The 23,366-nt window shown below is 47.1% G+C and overlaps 1 protein-coding gene across 1 annotated transcript; it reads left to right on the top strand.

Annotated features, from left to right (window-relative positions):
* The first annotated feature begins 12,804 nt into the window (after positions 1 to 12,804).
* On the top strand, positions 12,805 to 19,236 carry Resp18 (regulated endocrine specific protein 18). Its single transcript, XM_028893096.2, has 6 exons — positions 12,805 to 13,035; positions 15,407 to 15,511; positions 16,890 to 17,022; positions 17,219 to 17,258; positions 17,403 to 17,492; positions 19,075 to 19,236. The coding sequence occupies exons 1-6, from the start codon at positions 12,930 to 12,932 to the stop codon at positions 19,123 to 19,125; spliced, it is 525 nt and encodes a 174-aa protein (XP_028748929.1). The 5' UTR covers positions 12,805 to 12,929; the 3' UTR covers positions 19,126 to 19,236.
* Positions 19,237 to 23,366: the final 4,130 nt, after the last annotated feature.

Consider the following 23,366-nt stretch of genomic DNA (forward strand, 5'->3'; position numbering starts at 1 on the left):
TAATCTAGTTTCTGGCATGAACCTAGTAGACCTCCCCAAGTATCAGTTCTTCCCACCCTTTCACCCTGCAGGACCCTCCTGGAAAGACATCACTCAGAGTGCAAACCCAGATAAGTGCATACCCTGGTTTCAGCCCCAGAGGAACGGGATTCAGGGATCCACAGGCCCCTTTCCCCACAGAACCGCCTGAGTGAGTTCTGAGGCCTATGATTGGCCCATGTTGCACATGCCCAGTGTTGGTTACGCTATGGCCTGCGGCAGCCATGCCAACAGAGGAGAGTACTTACTGGTCGGGAGAATCACAAGCCATGGTTACCTTTTAGAGCTTTATTGGAAGAGAGAGAGAGAAAGAGAGAGAGAGAGAGAGAGAGAGAGAGAGAGAGAGAGAGAAGGAGAGAGAGCAGAAAGAGAAGGGGGGCGCACAGAGGGCCCACCCGCTTTTTAGGCTGGGACGCTGTCGCAGGCTGTTGATGTAATTAAGGACAGAATCCTCACACCCAGACAGGGGAATCAGAAAGAAAGTGAGCATTGCTGATAGGTACGTCCAGGAGCTCAGTGAATAGACCAATGATCTTGTCTCATTTTAACCGGTAGCCTTTGGTCCATTTGTGATATGTGCTAATGAGTGGGCTGAAAGGTTTAGCTCCCGTTGGCTGCCTTTGTCTTCTAGGGACAGTTACAAAAAGAAACTTGAGCTCTGGCGTCCTAAGGTGAGATTACTTATCAAGTTTGAGAGCCTGCATTCGGGCCCAGCCCTTTCTTTTTGGACTTGCTCACTATTTTCTTCTCGTCTCTCCTGCCGGCATCCTCTCAGAGCCCAGTGACTGCCACAGCCGGAAACAATGTTTAACTCTGAGAGGTTTCAGGGCTCCTGAACCTCGATAGACACACCATGTCAAAACTCTGTCAGTGGGTGACAGCTGGGCCTCACCTGTTTAAAAATGAACACAGAGAGCCGGGCGGTGGTGGCACACGCCTTTAATCCCAGCACTCAGGAGGCAGAGGCAGGCGGATCTTTGTGAGTTTGAAGCCAGTCTGGTCTATAGAGCGAGATCCAGGACAGGTTCCAATGCTACACAGAGAAACCCTGTCTCAACAAACAAACAAACAAACAAACAAACAAACAAACAAAAAGGACACAGAGTGAGGGAAGAGATTGATTTTGACTCAGGAAGGAAAGTGGAGAACCTTCTGGAAGCGGGGTGGGGGTGTGCCTGGTGGGTAGGCTCTGTATTTCCATCCAGAGCGAGGCCATTTCTGGCTCTGCTGACACCATGGACATATGACTTCAGCTCTTCAAGTCCTCCTCCACATAGTAAAGTGGATACAGTAGCCTACCCTGGCAGGATTAAAGATAATATACAAAAATGCCTGTCTCTTGTTGACTGGTTCTGGGTGGAAGGAAAATTCCTCATTTCCCCACTGGAGGGCTCCCCACTTCCTCTGCCTCTGAGTCACTTGCAGTGGTCTCTTCTGGGAAGACAAGCGCAGGCTCTGACTTTGGAGAGACCACGGAAATCAGCCTCCGAGGTGCAGATTGAAAATGTAGTTAGGCCTACTGTGGTTACGCCTATGCTGAACACACACAGATTTTCTTACCGTTATCCCCTAAACAATACAGTATGACAACTATTTACACTGTATTGTCTATTATAAGCACCCGGAGATGATTCACATATAAAAGGGAGAATGTGCAGAACTTATATACTTATATACATGCTGTCATTCATATAAAGCATTTGAATATCCTTGGACTTTGAGCTCTAGTGTGTCCTGGTGTGTGTGTGTGTGTGTGTGTGTGTTGTGTGTGTGTGTGTGTCTGTCTGTCTGTCTGTCTGTCTGTCTGTCTTGTGCGTGTGTTGCTCCTCATACTCAGCCTCCCGTTTGCTCGTTTCTGAAGAATTGGAGCCTTTTGGAGGCCTGATAAAATGCTATCAGTTTGGTGCCTTCAGCCATCTTTATAGAAGGGAACTGATGGCAGGCTGGGCCAGGGCGGAGCTGGACCATGTTTCTTGTCTTCTGATGCCCTGCTTCTTCTCAGTACAGCCACATTCTCCTCTCAAGGAGCCCCAGTAAGAGCAGGCTGGTTTCCACATTGGCTCTTCCACACCTACAGAGATGTGACATCTGAATTTAGGCAGCCAGGGGAAGATCCAGAGCAGGAAACCCCAAGGGAATAAGTTTTCAATGTAGTTGCTTAGGTAAAATTCTAGGCCATGTTCACAGAACTGAACGAGAGCTGGTGTGGGAAACAGTTTCCAGACACCCCCCCCCCCCCCAGATCTGTTTAGGTCTAGTCTCTGGGGGGATCTTTTTGGGTGTGTAATTTTTATTTATTCATTTTTAAACTTTATTTCTGTTGTTGCCGTTGTTTTGGGGGGGACTGAATTTTTTTTTTTTAATTCAAAGAACACTGGCCAATCCTTGGTGGGTATTTAAGGGACGATATAAAATATTATAGGAAGATGCAGTAAGGTAGCCTGATAATGGGCTTCGAAGCATAAACAGTATAAACAGGCAGACATACAAGAGGCTCTGGAGTTATCCAGGAGGAACCTGCTAGATCCTCGTCTGAGATGAGGACGACACAGCTGGAGAGCCAGCTGGGCTCTGCCCAGGTCAGCCTGCTCCTCAGAGGCACTCCCACCCCCACATCCCTTCCAGAGAACCGGTGTGCCCCCCCCCCCCCCGCCTTGTCACCATGGCAGCTGGTCTCCTCTGCTCCGATTGGCTGCTGGGTCACATCATCAGTCCTGTGACTGACCCTGTGGTGGGGAAATGGTTGCCATGGTACCGTCAAGTATGCAAACAAGCAGCTGCCGTTCTCCAGGCTCAAGAGACGTGACCAGAGTCCAGCGTGGCTAATGGAAAATCCCGGGAAGAGTTGGAGAGGCCTGAGCTGTTTGTCTCTGGGCTCATTTGACTGCGACTGATGCTTGTTCCATAGGGTGAAGGAAGAGGAGGGGAGGGCTGCCAGTCCTGCCTCTCCGTGCATTAGGTGAAATAGCCGTGTTTCTTGTTTTGTTCAGAGCTGAAGAGATGGCTTAAGTGCATTTGCTGCTGCTCCAGGGGACCCAGGTTCTGTTCTCAGAACCCACGTAGTAGATAGCAACCATGTATAACTCGAGTTCCAGAAGATCTAAGACCCTTTCTGCCCTCTGAGGGCCAGAAGACGTACATATACATCCACAGACTTCTGTGCAGACAAAACATTGTTACACATAAAATAAAAATAAATCTTAAAAGAAGAAGCTTCTTTGCTTCTTCCCATTTTAGGACTTCTATGGCTACTCTGAGTCACAACCTCAGCTGATGAAGGCTGTAATGGAAGCTTCCTCCTCCTCCTCCTCCTCCTCCTCCTCCTCCTCCTCCTCCTCCTCCTCCTCCCAGCCTCCACTTTCCTGATACCTTAGTGTTGGTGTTGATTGTGTGTCTGTCTCTCTGTCTGTTTTTGAGACAAAGACCCATATAGCCAAGGCTAGCCTTGAACTCTGTTCCTCCTGCTTCAGCCTCCCAAATGCTAGGATTACAAGCATCAGCTACCTCAGCCAGCTAAGGTTCGTTTTCAAGCTAGCTCTTTCACAGATGTCTCTGGAGGCAGCATGGGTGAGCTCTGGGCCTAGCCAGCGTCTCTGAGATGAGAGGCAGGAGAAAACACGAGGAAGACCGGACAGGGACCCTGAGAGCACTGCCACGGCAGCCTAAAGACCTTGTGTTCATATGCCTTTTTCCCCCAGGTGTCTTTTCTAAACTCGTGAATGGCAAGATAGACTCACAGCCAGCATGAAAGAACCCTCTGCCGCTTTCAAAGGTGCATTTTGCTCTTCTCTTTGTAGAAGGCAGTCCTTCCTTTCAGATCCTAGGTCACATTTGCTCTGCCTTCTGAGATTCACAGTCCCCCTCATCATTAATGTTCTCTGCAGGACAATCATACTGGCCCCGCCCCTAAGCGTCTACCGAGAGAATTATGTACCAAAGACTATAGAAACTTTTATATTTGGTAACTATGAACAGCTGTCCATGGAAAAGGAGGAGTCCAGCTATCAATGCACAACCCAACCAAATTCCAGCATGTTCCGGGTTTCCAGTTTCACGTTGCTCAGAGCACCTCCACACTCAGCTCAACTTGTCCTCAAAAACCAGAGGACACGGACATGTGCCCGGCCCACCTACTCAGGAAATAGAAAAAAGTGAAGCTAAGATTCTCTTGTAGGCAGGTACGATCACTAGACATCCTCTCCCCTGATACTTGCTTGTAAGGACACAGGTAAAGATAACACTCAGCAAGTCACATTTATTTACATCTGGTTCTCAGCAGCTACACCCACCACTAACACCCACCTTCCTCTTCACGCGTTCTCCTCCGTTATTCAGCATGCTCCGTCTGGCCACTGCAATGCATGACTCCTGCCTCAAGGCAAGTGAAAGCTCACCAAGGAAGTTCAAAACACACATGAACTCAACAGGCATTAAGAACCTTTGCGGTAGACGCCAGAGGTGCCGCCTGCCTCATGTGCCTTGGCCTGATTCTCAAGTCACCTGCAGTAACAAATGCATCCTCTCAGTACAGGTCATGAGCTTCCCATGCAAGTCTTGGGAACACTCCACGGTCACCTTGCCCGTTTTCTGGAATATCAGACTTGCACACCTGTATACAGACAGCCCTACATTACCTGGGATTTAGCATCCTTTGGGTGGGTGAGTGGGGGCAATCTTGACGAGTTAAAGGCTACATTTTCCTCCCTTGGTGGGCAGGTTTTATTGGTCTGTTTTATTGGTCTCCCTGTGTAGCCCTGGCTGTCCTGGAACTTGTTATGTAGATCAAATTCACAGAGATCCACCAGCCTCTGCCTTCTGAGTGCTGGGATTAAGTGGTGTGAATCTTCACATCCAGCCACTAGCAAGATTGATTCCACATGCACACAGCAGTGCCCTTTACCAAGTGCCCAGTACTGCCTTTCCTTTCCCTTCCCTTTCCTCACCTGCACCCAATCCTTACTTCAGGACCCCTTTGGGAGGCTGGGGAGGTGGCCCGGTGGATAAAGCTCTTGTCATACAAACATGACGTGATGTTGAGAGCTCAGAACCCCAGCACCAACATAAAGGCTGGGTGAGGATGGTTGTCTCCTAATGCTCAGGAAGTGGAGAATGGATCCCCCAGGGAAAGATGGCTAGCAAGACTCGCCCAAACTGCAGAACTCCAGTTTTAGCAAGAGAACTACCTCAGTCAATAAAGTGGAGGGTGACTTAATATGACGCTTTTTTGTTTGTTTGTTTGTTTGTTTTGTTTTTTGGTTTTTTAAGACAGGGTTTCTCTGTGTAGTTTTGGTGCCTGTCCTGGAACTCGCTCTGTAGACCAGGCTGGCCTTTAACTCACAGAGATCTGCCTGGCTCTGCCTCCTGAGTGCTAGGATTAAAGGCATGCACCACCGCCACCCAGCTTAATAAGACACTTTTAAGGGGTGCGTGTGTCTCATAGCTGACGGTGGGAAGGCACCTGAAGGCAGGTGATAATTAATGTAACTGCTGCCACAGCCAAGGCTTTGGCAGGAGCTAACACTATCTATCCAGTTTTCTTGAGGCAGGGTCTCAGGTAGCCCAGTTCAGACTTGAACTCACTAAGGAGCCGAGGCTGGCCTTGAACTCTTGATCCTCCTGACTGCACTTGATAACTGCTGGAATTCTAGGCAGGTTGCTGTCAGGGCCTGAAGTTGGACAGAACAAGAGAGCAAATGGAAAAGAGAGACCTTTGAGAGAGAGGAGAAGTGTGAGCTGATGGAATGTGGCAACTGTCTGCGTTCCCACGGAGACAGAAGGAAGCGGAGCCGGACCTAAGCTTAGAGAACTGTTGGCTTCGGAGAGAACTGTGCAACCTTCTGGGAAAGGTTGTTTACTGCTAAGAAGCAAGGCCACAAGCAAATCCAGGAGCACAGCTCTAGCAATCCTCTCCTCTCTGTCATGCTTCCCTGAGTTGTTATCTTCCTGTTGGCACCGGACAGCCTCCATAGCGCGCAAACACATCAGAATAGCTCCCATATGAAAAACGAAAGTCTTAGCTTTGGCTCCTGGAAGTGGAAAACTTGGTCATTTTATACCAGCCCTCTTGGCAAGGACTTGTCTCCAGTTGTGTTTAATTTCACTGCTTCCCGGAGGGTTAGGTTTGAACACAGGTAGTTAATTGGGGGCGATTACCCTAAAGCACAGGTGCAGAGGCTGGCACTCGGCTTTCAAGAGCCCCAGTGACCATAGCTGGCCACGGGGGGTCAGTAGTTGAGTGCCCGCTCTTGGGTTGCTTTTCTGCACTTCCTCAGGCTTTGATTTTTCCGGTTCTGTTGATTCTTCTGCTCCTCATGCCCATGGTCTCACGTGCTCTCGTGAACCAACTTTAAAAGCCACAAACCCTTGTTTGTGGAGAGATGGTTCAGAGGTTGAGATCACAGGCTGCTCTGCCAGGTCCTGAGTTCAATTCCCAGCACCCACATGGTGGGTCACAACCATCTGTAATGAGATCTGGCGCCCTCTTCTGGCGTGGAGGCAGAACACTATATAATAAATAAATATATTTTTTTTAAAAGCCACAAACAACTAACACTCACCCATGATAAAAATAAACAACCTACTCCTAACTACTAAAGACATGGAATTCATATTAAACTGGTCTCCAGGCCAGGATGGTTTCATTGGCAAATGCTACCAAATATTTAAAGAAGACGTAAAATAGGGGGTTGGAAAGATGGCTCGATGGCTGTAAGCACGAAGACTTGAGTTCGAATCCCAGCACCTGCATAAAAATCCCAGCTTGGCTAGATGTGCCCATAGTGCCACAGCACTGGAAGCAAAGACAGGCAGATCCCAGGAGCTCACTGGCCAGCCACGCTAGCCGGAATGACAAGCTTCCAGTTCAATGAGAGACATTGTCCCAAGACAATACAGCAGAGCAATGGGACGCTGCTGGCTTTCTCTGGCCTCCGTATGTGGGCATGGGCGTACACACCTTTACACTCATGTGCATGTATCACACACGCATACAAAATAACAACAATAATAAACAAGTCTTTTAAAAGAAGAAATGACACATCTGTACAGTCTCCTCTGGTAGGAGAGGTGAGAATATTTTCCAGCTCATCAACTGAAGTCATCCGTCTTGACACTAAACCAGGAAAGGCCAGCACAGGGATACGAACCGCAGAGGGACATCTTCCACCAATACGGATGTGCACCAAGATCCTCTCAAATAAGCCACTTTCTGTTTCAGCGATTCTTCTCTATTTTTCCATTTCTGGTTTTATTGATTTATGCTTTTATCATTCATTTAAAATAGAGTGTCTTTTATTTAGTGTTTGACGATTTCATATGCGTAAACAATATACTTTGATCACATATACCCCAACTCTTCCATCCCCAGGAGTCCCCACCTCTCCCTCCCGGTAAGCTTTTCTCTAATTGCTTCTTCTGATGACTTTTCCTATACAACCACTAATGCCATGGGCTTCACTCTGGCACTCCTTTACGTGGTCCCATAGGTTCTGACATGCTTTTATTGTTGTTCTGTTTAAAAGACTTTTAATTGCCTTTAAGACTTCCTCTCTGACCCATGGATTATTTAGAAGTTGTTTATTATTATTATTATTATTATTACTGAGACACTTGCATTGCTAAAGCGCTCTACACTGAGTAATATATTATATTATTTTTAATGGCTAAATGTTTGGAGACTTCACTGATATGGTTTTTTTTTTTTTGCAGTGTTGGTCATATATTATTTTGTATGGTTTGCTTTATAATACAGGATAAGGATAAAATTTTGTTGTGTACTTCTAAAGAATTTATACTCACTGTTGTTGGGTGGAAAGCTCTACAAACCCCAAATACACACTTCGATAGTGTGACTCAGTTTCCCTGCATCTGCAGGTTCTGTGTCTAGTACTGTCTCTTGGCTTCTGAGAGGAAGATGATGCAGGCCCCAAACAGATAGTGATTTGTCTACTTCTCTTCAGAATTGTTCATTTTGTGTCATGCACTTCAAGGCCCTGGTACGAACATGCACATTAAGGAAGCATGTCTTCTTAATGAACTGATTCTTTTTTATTTTATTTTAGGTGCGTTGGTGTATGTATGTATGCCTGTGTGTATGTCTGTGTGAGGGTGTCATATCTTGGAGTTACAGACAGTTATGAGCTGAGATGTGGGTTCTGGGATTTGAACCCAGGTCCTCTGGAAGAGCAGCCAGTGCTCTTAACCACTGAGCCATCTCTCCAAGCCCCATGGTTCCTTTATTATTAAGCCGTATTCTTCTTTATCCTCCTGATTTTCTCTGTGTTGAAGTCAATTCATCTAAAATGAATATGAACGCCTCAGTTTTATTTTGTTTTGTGTGAGCATGATCTTTTCCTATTCATGTATAAATTTTTTGTTTATTTGCTTTGCTTTTTTGAGAAATGCTGGGATTGCAGGCCCGCACCACCGCTCCCAGTGATGAGGTACTGGAAGTCAAAGCCGGGGCTTGGCTCATGCTAGGCAAGAGCTCTGCCAACCGAGCCGCACCAGCATCTCCTCACCTTGTCTATCAATTGTTTCTCTCACTGTTCTGACCAAGAAGCAACTTAAGGCGCAGGGGGGTTTACTTGGCGTATGATTTGAGGGTGCATTCCCTCATGGCAGAGAAGCGCGTGGCGGCAGCAGTCTGGGACTGCTTGCTCACATCTGGCGAGATCAGGAATCAGTGTGAAGACAAGAGGTAGGGCCAGGCTATAAAACCTCAGTGTCTGCCCCAGGGAGCCACTTTCTACTGTGGGGCTCCATTTCCTAATCCTCCTATAACCTCCTAAACACTGGCACCAAACCAAGTGTGGTGGTGCATGTCTTTAACACCAGAACTTGGGAGGCAGGAGCAGGCAAATATCTGTAAACTTGAGGCAGCCTAGGCTACACTGTGAGGTTTTGTTTTGTTTTGTTTTTCGAGACAAGGTTTCTCCATGTAGTTTTGGTGCCTGTCCTGGATCTTGCTCTATAGACCAGGCTGGCCTCGAACTCACAGAGATCCACCTGCCTCTGCCTCCCGAGTGCTGGGATTAAAGGCATGTGCCACCACTGCCCGGCTACACTGTGAGTTTTAGACCATCAAGAATGATGTAGTGAGACCCTATCTTTAAAAATTAAAAGAGAAAAATGTATGTCAAAACAGGACCACCAGCTGGGCACCAATTACTCAAGCACATGAGCCTAGGAGCATATTTCATATTCAAACCACAGCAAGGTATTTTTCTCTTTATTATATGTGTACGTGCATTTTACCTACATGTATGTGTGTACACCATGTGTGGGAAATGCCTGCAGAGACCAGAAAATGGCATTGGGTCCTCCGGAACTGGAGTTACAGGTGATTGTGAGACACCAGGTTGGAGCTAAGAATCAAACCCTCGTCCTCTGTAAGAGGAGAAAGTGCTTTTAACCACTGAGCCATCTCTCCAGCCCCTATTTCTCGGTCCTTAAATGGCCCCTGAGAAGAAGAGACAGACCAGCTGGTGGGGAGACAGAGTTCGGGAAATAAACCCAAAATGACCATAGAGGTTCTTGTAGGGAGTAGCAAAGTGCATCGGAAAGCCACCGGGGACCCGAGAGGAAAGAATAGAATGCCATAAACAATTTCAAGGCTATCTTGGCATTGTTGGAGAATGCACCAGTAAAGGCAAGAGCGCAATGGGCAGATCTGTTAGAAGGCATGGTCTTGGCCCAAAGATGACGACTGTGTGGCTTGGACTATCAGTGTGGTGCAGCTGAGCACCGTGCGCTTTACTCAAAGCATCCTCAGTTTCAAGGGAGGGGATCCAGACCCTCCCGAGTCCAAGAAAATTGCTTCTGGCTTCTGTCACCATGGCAGATAGGCTGCTTCCGCCTGGATTGGTTGCTGGGGAGATATTAACAGCGCTGAGTGACTGATTTCTGCAATGATAACTGGTTGTCATGGCGCTGCGAAGTATGTTAATAAGAATCCGCCAGGTTCCAGCTTCTCATCTCACTCTGCACAGGAAACCAGGCAGAATGAGAGGATCGGAGCGTGAGAAACATGGGAGGCATGCTGAGTCACGGTGCCTCCAGACCTGTCCAAATCAATACCGCTATTACAGTCCTCTGTGAAGTGGGGTGGAGAGCGAGGCCCAGCACGGATGCACAGAAATTCCAGATCCCATTTCCCTCTCATTTTAAAGCTTCTTTGAACCATTTTCTTCTCTGAACAAAACCCTATAGCAGACTAAGGTTTCTCTACCCTTCCCACCCTCTCCAAATCAGTCAGTCATAAGGCAACCTGCTGCTAGATATTTTTTAAAAAGAAGTTTTCATGAAAGCATGATTTGGGCCTAAGAGGCAGAAGAGCAGACCCCAGCCAGAACCTCTGATTAAGTGAAGAACCTTAAGGTCGGCGAAGGGGGGCTGGGGGAGGGGCAATCTGAGGAGAGGACAAGTGTGCTGGTCCTTGGTACAGAGGGGGACCGGGTTTCTGAGCGCTTCCTCCTTCCAGACATCATTCCTAACAAGGATGCAGGACAAAAAAAGGACCAATGAACTGCAACCTTCTCTCGCCTGCTGCCTGCAGTCACGTGTTATGATACCTTTTCTTTTCCCCTTGGAGAAGAAAGTTCACCCCTGTGAGCTCCAGGTTCAGTAGGCTTGAGATCCTACGGGTCTAGGGGCATTATTCTCAGCAGCAAAATCTGGAAACTAACAGTGAAAAGAAGTTCGCATGCTTCTGCACATCTCTCTCCCTTTATTTATTTAGATACAGAGTTTCACTGTGTTGCCCTGGCAGGCCTAGAACTTGCTATGTTAACTAGGTTTGTCTCAGACTCACAGAGATCACCTCCGTCTCCTCCCAAGTTCTGTGCAAAAGGCATGTGCCACCACACATGTCATCTTTATAGCAAGTCCCAGGGAGACAGGAATCTTCAAAGGGAGAAGAACACACACCCACTAGTGCTCAGACTGACAGGTACCCTTTTTCCTGTGTATTATACCTCTCAAAACAGGCTTACATTCATGTGACCTTATGCCTAAAGTTGTTTTATTTTTAATTACATTTGTTTAGTATGTGTGGACACATATGTGAATGTGGGTCAGAGGACAATTTGCCAGAGGCAATTTTCCCCTTCTGCCACGTGGGTATGAGCAGCTCCTCAGTTGTCTCTATTGATTATTTAACCTCAGAGAAGGAGGGGCCTTGTGCATTTGGTCATTTTCAGGGACTTCCTGGAGTTTTTAAGTTGTTTATTCCCTGAGTCTTAGAAAGCCCTAACTCTCTGAGTCTTGTGAGTGTTGTGGTGCACGCCTTTAATCCCAGCACTCAGGAGGCAGAGGCAGGAAGACCTCTGAGTTCAAGGCTAGCCCAGTCTACATAATGAGTTTCAGGACAGCCAAGGGCTGTCCTGCAAAACTCTGTCCCAAAAAATTTACAAAACAAAACAAAACAGAAACCAACAATGCAGCTCTCTGAATCTTAACAAGCTTCCCTTTACTATTTCCTGAGTCTCATAAGGTTCCCTCAAGGATGGAATACACCAATTCACTGTTTCATGACATCCCTCCAATTGCTTCTATAAATCTTTTGAAAATAAAATGTCGAGCACATAGTCACAGAGAACCAGATAAACTTTCAGGTCCTGATACAGTAAAAACAACTTGCGCCATACCGTCCTGTTAACACTGACTATACATTCCAAACAACACACACACACACACACACACACACACACACACACACACACACACACAATGTGAAGGCGTGGAGTCCAACCAAAAGGAAGAAAAATGAATGGGATCATCATCCCTGAAGAATAAAGGCCCTGCCACGTGAGTTCCACATTCAACTGGCTTTTTCCAAGTCACTTTACCATTCCCTGCACCACAGAGGGAAAGTAGGCTTGGGCAGGAAGTGATGGTATCACTGGTGCAAACTGTGAGATCCGCGATGCCAAGGCAGCCAGAAACTGAAGGAGAAATCTGGGGAATGGGTGGTCTACTGAGAGGGAACCTAAAATCTAAATACAAATCTGCTCAAATTCTTAGCTGACTTCTAAACAGCACGTGCGCAGGGTGGGGTCTCCAAGAGCCTAAAAGGTAAGGCAAGTGTCTGAACAAAGATTTCGGCAGCTGCCACGGTTCTAGGGAGGCAAAGCCTGGAGTTCAGAACCACAAAACTAGAGGGTCTACCTCTCACTGAAGTCCCAAAAGAACCTCAGCAGCAATTACTAAAGAAAGATAATGTAATCCAGGGAATCATCAATGCACCAACCCACAACGTCCAGTCTACAACAAAACTCATACTGCAGCTTAGAAACGTGGCACACTGTCCTATTACAAGAAGCGGTGGGTCAGGTGGTTAGTTATTGAAACGATCCATTTTAAAGAGTACCGTGGTTTGGATTAGGGCAACCGCAGCGGCTGTGGGAAAAGGAGGATGGACGTGCAATGTTTTGCAGGTTGAACCCATATGGTTGCTAAAAGATTTTAAAAGGACGAAGATAAAAACGAGTGTCAAAGGCAATAGACATTCATCACTCTGAGTGCTCTCTCTCCCTTCGCAGTTTATATTTAAACACCACAAGCAAATCCATGAAGTTGGTTCCGTTCCCACCCCCATCTTATAAGCAATCAGTTTCTCCCTCCCTGGGGACCGAGGACGGGTGTGTAGAGGGTGAGAGCGGAAACTCCAAAAGGTCGAATGGAGAGAGTCCTTAAGGGGATGGCCGACTTGAGTAGGCGGCTGCAGGGGCAGAGCCGGCTTGCGATTGGCCGAGTTGCAGAGGAGGGCTCTGCAGATCCCTAGTCACGTCGCTAGCGGGTGGAAAGTGACATCCTGGCCCAGCCCCCTAGCTGTTGTTGCTACTTCCACTGCGTCCTAGCCCGGGGGAAGCGAGCGCCCGGATCCAGGGAAGATGCTGAGCTTGCTCAGGCCCGCGAGCTCCGGGGGGCTTCAGCTCCTGGTCTGCTTCCTTCTTCTTTACAGTCGTCCAGGCAACTGCAGCGGCATAAGTGCCCACGGTCAGGAGGAAACCCGGGGGGTGCGGGCAGGGCCAGAGAGCAATTCTGAGAGCAGAGGCTCTCTGGCCTTCAAGGCTGAAACTCAGGAGGAAAACCGTTTGGGATTAGAGAGGAGAGAGATGCAGAGAGTCTCAAAGACAGGTGTAGTCCCGGGGCTTGGTGTACAGGGTCTAGACATAGAAGGAGCGGACCCAGGGACAGGTTGGGGGTTCAGAAAGAGTGGGAAGACAGACGAGCCAAGGGTGGCTGCGGTAATCGCCAGACGCTTCTGAGGGGCCAGGAAAGAGATGAACAGGGCTTGTATTTGGGTACCTGGTCCGGGATCAAGGTGGGTGGGGTTGAGAGAAATCAAGGCTCAGTCGTAGGCCCGCAGAGCCCAGGGGCTGGAATCCGATTTCAGGACCTGGGTAGGGGTGGGGGTGGCTAGGTTGGGGTGAAACAGGTTGGAAGGGGAAGAAGACCATTCTCCGTTCTCCGGCTCCGTTCTGCGCCATCCTGGATGGACCTGACGCGCACTCACTTCGCAACAGTCGGGGACAGACTGCGCAGTCTCAGAATACCTGCGCAGACCCTGCATAAAGTCCTAGTCTGACGTCCAGTCTCCCGGCGGGATTCTTGGGTTTGGAAGCCAATGCAAGGCATTCGCAAAGCACTGTGGGAGGAGGCCTGGTGTCAGAGAGGTGGGGGTGGGGGGACTGAGGCGGCGTGGGGATGGGGTAAATGGATGTGGGGTGTGAAATGCAGAAACTGAGGAGTCTCTCATTACCGCCCACGGTGACCACTCCTGGCCCTCAGCACCATGGATAGCTCCAGCCGTTCTCTGGATTCTGTGTAGCTCCACGCCCCCACAACCCCATTACCGCTCTGGGGACGCTGTCTCAGACAACGCGGCCTCTCCCGGGAAGTTCTCTTTTTCTCCAGGGCACTAGAAAGTTCCACTTCTTTCTGGAGTCGGGAAATTGTATTGGGCATCGATGTGAATGGAGTGAGGGGGGGGAGAACTGCTCTTTCTCGGAAGACCTATGGTTCTCGTAAAGAGGCTGCATCAGGATTGAGAATTCGAGGCCAGCCTGAGAAGCATAGCAAAACTCTGTCTTTCTTTTATTTTCTTTCTTATTTTTTTTAATTGGCTCAAGTCGGGTAAGGAGATTTTTCTTTAGCTCTACTCATTTATCTGGAACAAGGACCAGGTGTTTCTTCATCCCTGCCCTTCTCTTACACACAGTTGGACAAACTGTGGGTTTTAGGAAAAAGATCCCAACCTTCAGACCTTACACACAAGAACACAGTCAGGCCTCCCCGCCCACACGTTCCTCATCATGGAATTCTGCGTCCTCAATTCTACCAACTGTGGATTGAATGTAGACTTTTTTCCCTTGTCATTATTCTCTGAACAATGCATAAAACAACTATTTGTATTATATATGAGCTATTATAAATAATGGGGAGATTATTTAGAATATACAAGAAGAGACTGGCGGGAGGATTCAGCAGGTAAAGACATTCGCCACCAAGTCTGACAACCTGAGTTGAATCCTTAGGGCCCACACAGTAGAAGGAGATAATTGACTTTGGAAGTTGTCCTCAGATCTCCAAACTCTTTCAGTGCACATACTTTTGTGTGCACATGTGCATGTGTGTGAATGCACACACACACACACACACACACACACAAGTGCGACTGAAAATAAAGTGTACAGGAGGATATATGTAAGTAACATACAAATAACAAACCATTAGGGTCTTGAAGATCTACAGATTTGGGTATGGAGGATAGTCTGAGACCCAACCCTCTGAAGACACGTGGGGAGATGGTCCTTTCTCTTTCTAAGGATTCCAGTTCTTTCCCCTAATCCATCCTGCCTTCAGAATTTTCCTTAAGGTGCAGCTTCTCTGCTTCCTCAGACTCCACCTGTCCATCCGATGGCCCACCACATGTGGGTAGCTCTCCAAGATTTTTTGCACCTGCACCTTCACAGAATTTTTTTTTTTTTTTGCCTGTGCTTGATTCTTGCCTAGATATTGATACCAAGAGTGAGTAGAGGCCAAGTGTGGTGGTGGCACACACCTTTAATTCCAGAGCTCTGGAGCAGAGGCAGGCAGATCTGAGTTTCAGGCCAGCCTGGTCTACAGAGTGAATTCCAAGACATCTAGGGCTATTTAATAAGGCCCTATTTGAAACAATAACAGAAAAAAGTGGACGGAGTTCAGGGGCTGGCGGTAACGAAGGAGAAAATGACAAAGGGGACTCTGATAGGGGGAAAGGACCTGGCTTTGTGTTAACAATGGGGAAAGGTGGTGGCTTCTCTTCAGCTGGGATCTGGAGTGACGCAGACCACGGTATTTGCTGACAGCGCTATTTTGCCCTTAGATGGTCAGGGCCAAGGAGCATCGGGACAGTCCTGGTCATTCCAAGGATTTATTGGTACAGTCTTCCATTATTTACAAGTTATACTCCACCAGATCATACCCCAAGGTAAGTAAAAGCCGGAGCACCGAGATGGGGGCCCAGTCAGATATGGGGGAGAGTAGTGAGGGACTATTGACCAGAGGGTAAGGCTTCTCTTGCTTGTATGATTCTACTTTCTTGTCACTTTAGTGGGCAAGGGAACAGGAAAAGAGTAAGCTAGACTCTAGATGGAGAGGCTGTGAGCACTTGAACACCCTGAAAGAGGACAGCATCAAGTCCTTGGGACTAGTCTCTACCTCCAGCACTACCTGGATTTTCCTAGAGCCAGGATTCCTTAAGTGCTCAGCCAAGAGACCAGTGGCACATCTCAGCCTCTGAGTAGGAAGCAGGGAAACTATGTCATAGAGGAGACAGATAGGCAGTCCACTAGAGATGGATGGATGGCCCTTCTGTAGAGTGTCACATGTGTGTAGGTAGGCTAGATGATCTGCCTTGAGTCCATATTACTATAACTAATTCTTTAAAAAGTTCCTAGACCAGCAACACATGTATCATCATCAGGGAATCTGTCAGAAATATTAAATCTTAGGTCTGGGGAGGTGGCTCAGTTGGAAAATGTCGGCCATCCAATTATGAGGACCTGAGTTTGAATCTCCATCATCCACATAGAAGCCAGGAGCAGTGGCATGTAAAACCTCTGCTTTTACATAGAGTGGTGGGGACACAGAGTCAGGGAGGTCCTGGAGCTCACTGAATAGTTAGTCTAGCCTAAGAAATTCAATAAAAGACTCCATCTCAAAAATAAGGTGGGGAACCAATGGGAGGGCTCAGTGGGTCAAGGCACCTGCCACCAACCTGGATGAACTGAGTTCGAGTTTTAGAACCCATGCAAAGTGAAAGGAGAGAGCCAACTTCATAAATTTTACTCTGACCTCCAACAACCATATGCACACACGCACACACTCGTTTGGGGACACACTCACTCACTCACAAGGATGATGATGATGGTGTTGATAATGATAAATGGAATGAAATGAAAAGCCAAGAAAAAAATCACAGTCTCAAAAAAAAATAATAATGTGGGAAGTGGTTGAGGAAGATGCTCTGGTGTGCACATGCCTGCTGAATGTGGATGTGAAAAACAGCAGTCTGGTACTAATGAGCCTGGCAAGATACTCTGACGCACACCAAAGTTTGCATGACTGCACTGGAGGGTTTTTGGTTGTGGTTTGGTTTCGGTTTTTTAGGTGTTTGCTTCACTTTATCCTACTGTGTCAACAAATGAATCAGTAGCTTCATTAGACATGACCTGCCAGGGCTGTGCTCAGCAGCCTCTGCACACCACCTCACTGAACTTTCTCCATTCGATACGGTCTTACACATGCTTGAGGGAGAGTTCCCTCTAGTCTCCGCTGTCAATTCTCTCCATCCTTTCACCCTGCAGGCCTGTTCTGGCCAGATGACTTAGCCCAAGAAGTACTGAACAGAAAGGTGGAGCATCTCAACAGACTCCACCTCCAAAATCCATGCCGGAAGGAAGGGAAGGCAGTTTTCTCCACCGCAACCACTGGAGTGAGGTATGGAAACGTAAGGTCAGCCCCTGCTTTTTAGGGTACTAGAAGTGTGCATAGAAGCTTCCAGAAGTACTGTGCTCTCGCAGTCATCTCTAGGATCAGTGGGAAATAGTTCTATGGGGACAGTAATTGTACTGGAAAAGTGGAGGGGGAGGTGTTGGCAAGCCTAGGTTCTACCTGGCATCCCTTTGCCTTCTAGGGATAAGCAAGTGGAGAAACTTGGACTCTTATACCCTAAGGTGAGATCACTTATCTTCTCTCAAACTGTGAAGCCCTGGCTTTGGATTCCTATAGCTTTCTCACTCAGATCTTCTCATCCTTCCTGCCTCCTTCCTGCCTCCTTCCTGCCTCCTTCCTGACTCCTTCCTTCTCTCTCCCATTAGACTCCAGCGGTCAAGGTGAGCAGAGACCGATGCTTTGCCACCAAAGTAGTTCCAAAGGCCCCCAAACAAGAAACAACCCACCCCACCAAGGTGAGGGGCTCTGTTCTCCTAAGGACACTAGAATCATCAAGGACATGTTTAAATGGGTGGGGGGACAGGAATAAAACAGGGATGAAACAAACCCTTGCACCCAAAGGTTAGTCCTGCTTGCTTATAGACTGCTCTCTAGTTATCCAGACGAGAGAGGAGAGGTGAGGCACCACACAGCTTCTGGGAGCTCCTCAGGAGGACAAAAGCTGGAAGGTCATGCATAAGGTTTGAGTCTAAAACAGGAACTGAAAACTGAAGGGCTGTCAGTTTAGCTAAGAGGAGCTCTGTCTATAGTGGAGGCGTGGTGTAGAGGCTTCAGCATCATCCTCTGCCTGCCCTCGTATGGTCCAGGCAAGGCTCAGAGGCATCTCCTTGTAGTCTAGATTAGAAATCACTCATCTAGTATCTTGACAGATGGAAATTTGGGGCATAGGCTAGTAATAAGACTTCCTCAACCTGACATGCTGTCTCGGTGTGACGAGACCCAGGCCTCCCAATTTCCAGCTTCTCCTGGATGATTCTTGCCCCCTCTCTCAAGGCTTTGGGGTGGAGGTGTTCCAAACACCAGATCTCTCCCTATTGAAAAGTCTGGTGTAGGGCTAAGACATAAAAGATAAGAGTAACTAACAGCCAGAAGACACAAAGCAGGGGGCACTGTAACCACAAATGTCCGGAGGCAAGAATGCCATGGCCAGTCAGGGGAACAGAGCATCCAATGGCAGAGCCGAGGATGGAGAAGGAAGCCCATGCAGGGGCCCACAGAGCACACTTTACATTTCACTCCAAAGACAGTGGGGAGTTACTGGAACATTTTGAGGAAGGGGATGTCCTAATGAGACACCGAGGTTTTAAAAGGCCACCTGAGCTGTGAGGCATGCTGGTGCATGCTGTAATCCTAGTTTTCGGGAGGCTGAGGTGGCAAGATTCTAAGTTCAAGGCTACAGAGCAAAAACTCTGCCCCTCATTAGAAACAACAATATACCTGCTACAATGATGTTGGGTAGTGGACAGTAAGAAGAGCAAGAACGAAAATGGAGATGTGAGAAAAGGACCGCTGTGGTCCAGGGAGGTGGCCAGGGCTTGGATCTGGATAGTAGCAATGGAGCTGACAATTGTCCCCGCCTGCTTTCCCCTGTACACACCATCCATCGAGGGACAGCCTGTGAGAAGTGGGTCCCCAGCCCCCGATGCTTTCCAGGAAAACAGGCTCCCATGCCTGCAGCATGGCGGCCAGGGTTTCTAAGCCTGGAGCGGTTGCTGGGGTAACATAATATGAGCTAAATGACGGAGACCCACCTGTGTGGAACTGGTTGCTGTGGTATTTCCAGGAACACGAACAAAGCTTTGGCGTTCTTCTTCAGCACTCCACCCCCCCACACACACTATAACGGAAAAGCACAGTGGAGGGAGGAGGAGCTGTATGTGGGAGCCAGGGCCGTAGCCTATCAACCCTTTGGGCTGAGTCACCCTGAGGAAGGCTTACTCAAACCGAGCAGTGATTGCGTATTTGAGGAAGGAGGGCAGGCAGGGAGGCACTGCAGTCTCTCCAGCCTGACTTCAGTTCCCTGTTCTTCTCTTTCAGGGCTTCTTTGGGCCATTCCCCACCGTGGGCCTCAACCTTGTTGCTGACTGAGATCTCATTGCAGCAGGTCCCTTTCCCCGGACCCTCCTCACTGCCCTCAGAGGGGCGATCCTTGGATGACCCCAAACATGGATAATTAAAGTTGACTTTTATGCAGACACATTCTGTGAGCCTGTCTTGAGGCAGGGCCCATGGGACATGAATTGACCAGAAGTTCCCAGGGGAGAGAGGTGGGGGCGGCGGGGGGGGAGGGAGGCAGGGGTGGGTGGGGAGAAAACACAACTCTGAAGGCTTGGTTGAAGGCCGTTTTCCGTCTTGTGTTCTTTCCTTTCTGAAGTAGAGAATGTGAAGGGTGACCACAGCTGTCCAGGTAGCCTTTTCTACTGGCCCCCTAGACATGTTGTATGATCTGGTTAACCAGGCTTTCATGTTATGTGGAAACAGAATCCATATTTGCCTCCAGTCACTTCTTTCATTTGTTCCTTGCACCCATCAAATCAATTAACCCTTGCTGTTCTTCCAAACCTGCTCCTACACCTTTCTCCGTTTGTTTGTTCAATCCTGAGAACAGTAGTGGAAGTCTGAACGTCTGGTAACTTTGAGACAGAGTGGATATGCGGGAAAGGTGGGAACTTTTCAAGATTTACGTATTTTTATTTTATGTATGTGAGTGTGTTGCCTGTATGTGTGTATATGCACCATGTGCGTGCCTGGTGCCTTTGGAAACCAGGAAAGGGTGTTGGATCTCCTGGACTGAAGTTACAGATAGTTGTAAACCACTGTGGGAGCTGGGAACCAAATCCCAGTCCTTTGCCCTCTCTTCAGCCCCACATAGAAACTTTCTTTCCTTTTGTTTGCCTGTTTTGATTGAGACAAGGTTTCTTTGTGTAACAGCTCTGGCTGTCCTGGAACTCTCTTTGTAGACCAGGTTGACCTCCAACTCACAGAGACCCGCCTGCCTTGGCCTCCGGAGTGGTGGGATTAAAGGCGCAGCTCAGGCCGGGCGGTGGTGGCGCACACCTTTAATCCCAGCACTCGGGAGGCAGAGCCAGGCGGATCTCTGTGAGTTCGAGGCCAGCCTGGGCTACCAGGTGAGTTCCAGGAAAGGCGCAAAGCTACACAGAGAAACCCTGTCTCAAAAAACCAAAATAATAATAGTAATAATAATAATAAAAATAAAATAAAAATAAATAAATAAATAAATAAAGGCGCAGCTCAGATAGAAGCTTTTAAAGGAAGGTAGGCCTGATTTCTGTTGCAGAGGACCAGGTAACACAACTTGGACCATACCTGACAGACAGGGATCACTAAAGGTTTCTAAAAGAGGGAAGGGCAGTGAAAGTTATAGGAAAGTGAGTCTCAGGTTTCTGCAGAATGGTGATTAGGGCCCAGGAAGAGCAAGAACTGCTTCTGACTGAAATACAACCCCAAAGAAAGGGAAATACAACGGACAGTTCGAGAGACCCTAAAGATGGGTTCATGGACCTGACAACTGCTATGGTGTGAATTTTGTTACCTCCAAACTCATCCTCAAATCCTAATCTCGGGAATCTCCCGACACGACCTTATTTGTAAATAAAGCTGTCGAGTTAAAATGAGGTCATCAAAATGAACTTTTGTCCAAAATGGCCGCTGCCCTTACAAAAAAGGGAAATTTGAAGACAGATAGACACAGAGAAAAGATATTAACAGTTACTAATTTGTGAAAAGTAAAACATAATAATAATAATAATAATAATAATAATAATAACAACTGGGCTGGAGAGATGGCTCAGAGGTAAAGAGCCCCAGCAGCTCTTCCAGAGGTCCTGAGTTCAATTCCCAGCAACCACATGGTGGCTCACAATCATCTATAATGAGATCTGGTTCCCTCTTCTGGGGTGTAGGAATACATGTAGACAGAACCTTGTATACATAGTAAATAAATAAATCTTTAAAAAATTAATAAACGATGAGGAGCAATATTTCCAGACAAAGAGGGGGAGGAAGTAGATAAAATCAGATAACGGGTAAATAAGTGGGTACTTTATATTCTCTGCTACTACAATTTTCCCTTCATTAGTCTTCACCTCCCTTTCTGCCCCAGGGGAGTGCTGTGAATGACTCTCTTCCTCTGGATCCTCCTTAGGTTAGCAAGATGGGAACTCCTGGAAGAAGATTACAGGGGAGAGGAGAGGAGAGGCTAGGGTATTCGCTTCCCCAGTTCCCCACCTCCCTCCCCGTGAGGTTGTTTGAGACTTCCTCTGATACAAGGGCAATAGCAAGCATACACAGGACATACACAGTCACTCAGTTCACGGTAACCCAAGGCCACCCCAAATCCACCAGCAGTTCGTGGTGCCATGTTCAGCTTTAAGCCATAAATGAAAGCAAAGGTACATGGCCACTAAGAGAGTGCCAGTGGTTGGCTTTGGGAAAAGGTAATGTCTGGGGCTCAGTACGCCTCCTGGGATGCTGGAAATGCTTTACTTCTGGAACCAGGTTTCCTAGATGTTCATGAAATCAAGATATTTCCTTTTGTTTTACATGTTTACCTGTGACATTTAAGAATTTATAATCTTTAAGAGGGGAAACAAATGGAATAAAAGGAAAGCTGGCTGGAGTATTGTAGAAGTCAGCAGAAGAGTTCTGCAAGTCTATCTTCTTACATTACATAGGTTTGCAAAAGACTCAAAATGGAATTATATAAAGAATGTAAGGCACCAGCCTAAAACTAAAAATAAACCGAAACAGAAAAAAAATCTAATTTTCCGGGAGGTGGTGACGCACACCTTTAATCTGCCTCCCAGCACTCGGGAGGCAGAGCCAGGCAGATCTCTGTGAGTTCGAGGCCAGCCTGGTCTACAGAGCAAGATCCAGGACAGGCACCAAAACTACACAGAGAAACCCTGTGTCCAAAAACAAAAAAACAAAAAAAAAACAAAAAAAAAAAAAAAAAAAAAAAAAACCAAAACAAACAAACAAACAAACCAGTCTAATTATATGTTAAATTGCCAACCGTAATTATGCAAACAGAAGAGCTGTTTGAAATAATCCTAGGACACAGTATTCTGATCATGTATCCTTAGAAGTTACATTTAAAGGCAAAATTTAGTCAGGTGTGTATGATGGTGCATGCCTTTAATCCAGCACTTGGGAGACAGAGCAGTAGATCTCTATGAGTTCGAGGCCAATCTTGTCTACATAGAGAGTTCTATGCCAGTCAAGGCAAGATCCTATCTCAAAAACATGTATTCATCGTTTTATTATTTTAGTGTATGAGTGTTTTGCCTGCATGCACCACATGCATGCTTGGTGCCTGAAGAGGTCAGAAGAGGGCATTGGACCCCCTGGAACTGGAAGTATGGTGCAGATGGTTGTGAGTCTCCTTAGGGGTGCTGGAAACTGAACCCTAGTCCTCTGCAAGTACAGTAGGTGCTCTTCACCACTGAGCCATCTCTCCAGCCTTCAGTGTTGTATTGATAGGATAATATTTGTAATATTCTGTATACATTGTTGGGTGTTTATTGGATTAATCATACAAGTGGTTAACCAGGAGCCCAAGTTTTCAGCATAAGAAAAAAGAAGTGTAAGTGTAGAAAGCTCAGTAAAAATCATTATTAAATACTAGTTGGAGGGCTAGGAAGCATGACTCAGTGGTTAAGAACACTGGCTACTCTCTAGCACCTGATCCAGCGCCTGAGTTCAATTCCTAGCAACCACATGGAGGCTCACAACCATCTATAATGGGATCTGGTGTCCTCTTCTGTCATGCAGGCATACATGCAAATAGAGCACTCATACACACAAAATACATAAATAAATGAATCTGTAAATACTAGTTGAAGTGTGTGCATGTGTGTGTGTGTGTGTGTGTGTGTGTGTGTGTGTGTGTGTGTGTTGTATCATAATATCCTGGTTCTGCTCATAGACAAGGTCCCCTCAGTAGCCATTATCACCCCTAACATCCAGATTATGGCGTTTAAAATCAGCCCTTACCAAAAGCTATCTCATCTCTTTAGATAGATGGCTGCTTCCATAACAGCAGAGAGAATACAAAAAGAAAAACCTGGTACATCTTGGAGTGACAAAAAACAAGAGAGATTTAGTGGTTTATGGGATGTTTCAAAAGGACAATGGAATCTAATTCAAGGACCTTTCACTGGCTTGTTTGGGGATAATTTGAATTTCAAAAAGTAATTATGGTGACTGATCAGTGCACATTGAATGTATAAATAGTAATATTCAAGAAAAGAAAAATCACAAAAATACTCTAATAAAACTCACAAACTACTATTGAGGTAACTATTATA

Source organism: Peromyscus leucopus, chromosome 13, assembly GCF_004664715.2.
Source record: "Peromyscus leucopus breed LL Stock chromosome 13, UCI_PerLeu_2.1, whole genome shotgun sequence".
Lineage (NCBI taxonomy): Eukaryota > Metazoa > Chordata > Mammalia > Rodentia > Cricetidae > Peromyscus > Peromyscus leucopus.

Coding starts and splice junctions, on each gene's coding strand:
- Resp18 (XM_028893096.2), top strand. CDS start 12,930: ATGCTGAGCTTGCTCAGGCCCGCGAGCTCCGGGGGGCTTCAGCTCCTG. Junction 13,036..15,406: donor CAGCGGCATAAGTGCCCACG/GTCAGGAGGAAA, acceptor TTTTGCCCTTAG/ATGGTCAGGGCCAAGGAGCA. Junction 17,493..19,074: donor AAACAACCCACCCCACCAAG/GTGAGGGGCTCT, acceptor CTTCTCTTTCAG/GGCTTCTTTGGGCCATTCCC.